The sequence below is a fragment of the Hydra viridissima genome, unplaced genomic scaffold (assembly GCF_058129835.1).
Source record: "Hydra viridissima isolate aposymbiotic clone 2 unplaced genomic scaffold, HvirCarnegie_v1 scaffold_8, whole genome shotgun sequence".
Lineage (NCBI taxonomy): Eukaryota > Metazoa > Cnidaria > Hydrozoa > Anthoathecata > Hydridae > Hydra > Hydra viridissima.
The window spans coordinates 108,996-114,995 of NW_028324307.1; the positions used below are offsets into that span (position 1 = coordinate 108,996).

Sequence of the window (6,000 nt, forward strand, 5' to 3'; positions counted from 1 at the left end):
TTTAGGCTGTTAATTGGTGAATGTTGGCTTCTAATTCAGCGTCCCATTATGTCCCAAAGATGTTCTATTGGGTTCTTATCTTTACTGCAAGCTGGCCACTCCAAAACTTGAATATTTTAAAATATTCAGTAACAGTATGTGGCGTATGTAGTCTAGCATTATCTTGCATAAGAAGTAATTCATCTCCATAGTACGGTGCAAAAGGTACTAGAAGTCAGACGTTCACCATCAGTAATAAAAAGCTCTGTGCGAGCTGTTAAAGGTTTTCCACCTCATACCATTAACGAGCTGCCTCCATATAAAGTGGTTTCTCGAGTGTTACTAGCAAAATATCTTTCATTTGGTCTTCTGTACTCTCTTGGGCGACAATCAGAACTGACAAGACAAAACCTTGACTCATCTGTAAATAAGACCTGTCGCCAATCAAGTATTTCCTAATTCATTCTTGTATTTCCCCATTCGGGCATTTATGACACTGAAATCTTGGAATAATTACTTTTTTGACAGCCAAAAAGTTACAAAACTCTTGGAACATATACATCTGAAAGGGCTATTCCTGCAGTTAGGATGGAATTAATTTGAGTTTTTTAAATTTATTTTCGAAGCTTGAATATTGGAGACATGCGAACAGATGCTTCAATTTCAAACAGATGAGTCAGAATATCAAGTTTCATTTTTTTAAATGATTATTTATATAATAATTTTTCATGATAAGAAAATTGTGTGTAAATAATTTCTATGTATCAACAATTGGAAAACTAAAAAAAAAAAAATGGGCAACTAGTCAAGAGCTAGACTTAATTTTTCATTCTAATGAACCTAAGAGTAGTGGATTTTCTCATAAGTTAAGAGGTAAATATTCAAAAACAGGTGATGATGAAAGTTTATTTCAAGAAGTTCCAGATATATAGATGTTTAAATTCTTTTTAAAGAAATGACAAATAACCAGTACTTTTGTATTTATTGGTATATATTTTATCAATATTATATTACAGAGAATTTATGAAAACTGCTTCTTATTTATTTTTTTGTATTATATTGTTAATAATATAAAATTTTCAATTGCTTGATTTAATTTTAGTTTTAGAATAAGGAACTTATTGAATTTAAAAAACCTAATTAAATCTAAATAAAAAATTACATGTTTAGTCGTTTTTTACAAATGAATATATAAAAAGTTTAATGAAAATCTCAGCTTTTGTTTTCAGAATTGCTATATACTATTTTTATGGAACTGAAAAGTCAGTTTTATTAAATTTATGAAAACCAAAAGAAAATCCTTGATCGCCTTGAACGTCTTGGAAATAATGAGGCAGGACCTAACGGATTCCTCGGCACCCCTGAATAACTTTTGGATATTGGACTTTGAGTTGACCTGAGAGCGCCACCTATCTAGGGTGAAAGTAGACATAGTCCCACACCCAGGAATGTCAATTTTGAAATCAAGTAATGACGTCCGCGGAAATAAATTGGATTTGAAGTCAAAAATCATACTAAAAAAGGACTAGCAGGTGTAACATACAAAAATGCCTATAAATTTTTTTTGGTAGTTTAGATATTACCCAAAATGGGCATGTATACTACCCATATGTGTGCCAAAATGTGTATAAAATTTCAGGCCAAAATATTGCTTACTTTTGAAATTATGGCAATTCCAGTTTTCAAAAACCTCACTTTTTGCCAATGTCACCATGTAAAGTTACCATCCATTGAGCCACTATCTAAGTTATCCAACAGGCAACACTACACTTTAGCCCTACAGGTTGTGGGCAACAACTTTTGTAACAAGAAGTTTTTTCTAAGACTTAGTGGTAGAGAACTATGTCAAGAAAACTTATCAAGTTAAGGGATTTTCCTTTATTAATATAACTCTTAAATCATAATAAAAAAATGACTCCACTTGGGCCTTAAAATGGAATTTCTTTTTTTTAAAGGATTAGAATATTTTAGATAACTTACTTCTAAATACAGTTTTTGTTGCTGAAAACTAAAGCCTGTATTTAGTTCCTTCAAAAACTAAAATTCTGATGATATTTGCAAGTAAAAAAACAATCAATTATGGTGAATTTTGAACAATAATAACTTGTATGAGCTCTGTACTATATATAGTAATAAAATTTTAATTACCTGGCGTAATGGGAAATGCATGACCTCCAGAAGCCTTAGAAAGACGAACTGTCCCATGGGGTGAGGCTTCCTTGTTTGTGATTACAGTGGCAGCAATCTGTTCGGCATCCATTGCATCTCGGGCTGCCAAACCCTTAAGGTTCTCTCTAAAGGTAAACTGGTTGCAGGTGTGTGCTAAACCTTTACCAATTGGACTAAGGCAATCATTGCATCTCAAAGGAGTGTTTTTTTTCTTGAGCTTTTGTCTCATCGAGTGGATTTCATTCATTTGTAATCGTCCAATTTTACACAAGAGGCAATCACAGACATGACCTCGTGTTTCTGTTCTGACAGAAATAGTTGTGAAGTCAAACAGAGGGGGAAGAGTGATATCTTGCTCTTCACCTTTACGCCTCATCATTGTTCTACAGGCTTCACAAATACCTTTAAGCATAAAAAGTGATTTTCATAAGTCAGAGAAATATTGCTGTACCTCAATGGTTTTGCTAGTAAAGCTGTGGTTTTTATGAAAACAGGCAGTTTAAATAAATCAATTAAAAGCAAGCAAGCTTTTTAATTTCATTGCAATACCACAATAAAACTAATATCCCTATATACATACAATTAAAATCAACCCTACATTACCTTGAGGAATGTGAGAATCAGCTTTATCAAAACTGACTCCATAGATTTTGCTGATTTGCTCCCACATAAATGCTATCAGTTGTCTTGAGCACTTTTTAAGACAAATCAGGCAAACAATTTTCTGATTTTCCTCATGAGTTCTGGTGTGGTTCGGCATTTTGATTGGCTGAGAGAAATATTTTTTTTAATTTTACATAAAAGAAAGTTTCAAGGAAATACCTAATCTATCAATCTTTGCATAATTATAAATATTTTAGTGCAACTTTTAAACATTCTGTTAGCCCCTAAGGGATTTTTATTTGGCGAAAAAGTTTTTTTTCACTTACTTATAGTATACAATGCAAACAATTAAATATACTAATCTTTGATTTATATGGATAACTAATGTACTTAAAGTAATTGTGAAGTGTACAAATTTGGTTAAACTTAAGTGCTTAACAGAGCAATAAGATTGGAAGTAATAAAACTGGACCAAAACTAAGTCTTACAAAAAAATTTATAAAATAAAATATGTTTCTTTATTATCCCGTAAACTGCTGTCAAAATTTTATACCTTTATCTTGAAAATTGCCGGTGATTTAAGCGAAATACTTTGACAACTGAATTTACGGCAAAACAATGCAAGTCTTAGTGAACAACAACTTGGAGTCACCTTCAATATAAAACAACATTACAAAATTAACTAAAAAATATGAAAGTATCACTGTTCATTTTAATGTTAAATTTCAAATGTTTCTTACCTTATTACTTAATAAGTTCTTTGAGAATAATGTGAAAATTTTCAAGGAAAACAAAAGTGTAAACAGAGATCAACTTGTTAAGAACACAAGTCAATTTTTCAATTTTCATGGTTTTGCAAAATTTTCAATAACGCCTATAATTTTTTTTATAGAATTAAAATAGATGTTAAAGCCATTTTAAATACTTTTTTACTTTCATGAAGTTCTGTTAAAAATCGTAGCTAGGTAAATCTTGAAAATGCCGTTGGCAATTTAAAACAATGGAGATAAATTTTATAACATCAGTCATTTCAATAGGTTATTGAAATTTTACTTAATAAGATTACTGAACTTAAATAACCGTCCAAAATTCCTAAGAAGTTCCGAATTTAACTTTTTTTTCAAGTTGACTAGAAAAATCAATCATATATTTGTCAGACAGTAAGATTTGTTTACCAAACTAGAAATACATCACAGGTTGTCAAAATTTCTCCAAGTGGAACACAAAATTAATGAAAACTGTATAAAAATGACCCCCTCTAGTTTTTTAAGCCCTACTACTTTTATTTTATGCACTTTTTTGAAAAAATGGACAACTATGGTGCTATACTCATTTTTTTATTATGACTTAAGAGTTATATTAATAAAGGAAAATCCCTTAACTTGATAAGTTTTCTTGACATAGTTCTCTACCACTAAGTCTTAGAAAAAACTTCTTGTTACAAAAGTTGTTGCCCACAACCTGTAGGGCTAAAGTGTAGTGTTGCCTGTTGGATAACTTAGATAGTGGCTCAATGGATGGTAACTTTACATGGTGACATTGGCAAAAAGTGAGGTTTTTGAAAACTGGAATTGCCATAATTTCAAAAGTAAGCAATATTTTGGCCTGAAATTTTATACACATTTTGGCACACATATGGGTAGTATACATGCCCATTTTGGGTAATATCTAAACTACCAAAAAAAATTTATAGGCATTTTTGTATGTTACACCTGCTAGTCCTTTTTTAGTATGATTTTTGACTTCAAATCCAATTTATTTCCGCGGACGTCATTACTTGATTTCAAAATTGACATTCCTGGGTGTGGGACTATGTCTACTTTCACCCTAGATAGGTGGCGCTCTCGGGTCAACTCAAAGTCCAATATCCAAAAATTATTTAGGGGTGTCGGTCGTTCAAACTCAGTTAATAAGCGACAGGTTATTGTACGCAAGCGCAGTTGGTTTATGAAAATTTTAGAACTTTCAAAATTGCTACGGACCTTCGTTACAGAATGAATTTTTACTTAGCAACCATTTTTTCATTACTTATTGAGGTTTTTAAAATCGTATACGTTGATAAACAGCTTTTAGGTTGTTAGAAGTGTCTCGGTAACTTAATTTTATTAAGAAGTAAGAAAATGAAAGGAGAATTATTTTATGATTGAAGAAGATCTTCCTAAAAAAAACTTTTTCTTTGATTTGTTTACAAATTTGGAAGTCTTTTTACATTTTTTTTGAGCAGTAAAACTTAAATGTTTTTCTACTGTTACTTATATGAATCTTTAACTTTTTGTTACTTATAAAAAGTCTTAGAACTTAATTTTTTTTCTTGTTCAAAATTTACATCTAACCATTGTCCTGATTTGATAACATCTTTTTTACATCGTTTGTGAAATGAAAATTGTTCTTATGTAAAAAATTTGACTAATTGTTTCTAATAATTTTGAACAAAATCTTTTACTTTATATGCAGTTTTTTATTGATTTATTAGCTTAATTTATTTTATGGATATAAACACTACATAATGCATGTGGTTAAGTTTGACGGTTATTCACAAGAACTTTCCAAACAGTTTTATTATTTTTAGATGAAAATCCATTACAAAAATTTGAATCATATTTACAGGATCTGTGGATATTTGGTTGGGAAAAAAAAAGTTTGCTATTGGAATAAATCAAGAAAATAACATTGAAATATATATTCCATGTCATGTTGTCAGATTTAGAGAATGTACACTCATCTAATAATTTTCAAAACGTTATGATACCATGAAGAATATGATCAAAAGAATGAAATCAACAACACTTCTTTTAAATATGAACTGGAAAACTCATCGATGAATGCTATTGTCTGCAGATAGAAAAACTCAGTAAAGTTTAAATGTTACTAAATCACTAAAACAAAAATGAAAAGCTTATTGGTTGCCCTGGTATTGGTAAAAAACGGTGGTCATCTTCCATGATTGCTGCCATTAAAAAAGCTATTGTGACAGCACATGACTTAAATAAATAAATATTAAAGAACTAAAAAAAGAAATCAATCCTCATTTACAGCTTTACCAGTGTAATTTTTATGGTAAAATACCAAAACAACCAGCAATTCTAAAAAAAATTTTAAACACTTATTTTGTTTTTTCTGTCTTTGGAAAATATAAAGGTTAAACAACTAAATGAAATATTATGTCCAAAATATAATCAGCTTATTTTACCCGAAGATTTCATTTCCAGTATTAAAACAAATTCTCTTTTAATTATGTTGACTGTTGCA

At 30.2% G+C, this 6,000-nt stretch overlaps 1 protein-coding gene across 1 annotated transcript; it reads right to left on the reverse strand.

Annotated features, from left to right (window-relative positions):
* Positions 1-1,019: 1,019 nt before the first annotated feature.
* LOC149884398 (uncharacterized) lies at positions 1,020-3,724 on the reverse strand. The gene is made up of 4 exons (XM_090096197.1): positions 3,492-3,724; positions 3,305-3,403; positions 2,752-2,917; positions 1,020-2,550 (listed from the first exon to the last, which is right to left on the reverse strand). Exons 3-4 carry the CDS (start codon positions 2,906-2,908, stop codon positions 2,120-2,122), a joined length of 588 nt encoding a protein of 195 aa, XP_089952323.1. The 5' UTR covers positions 2,909-2,917; positions 3,305-3,403; positions 3,492-3,724; the 3' UTR covers positions 1,020-2,119.
* Between the last annotated feature and the right edge of the window lie 2,276 nt (positions 3,725-6,000).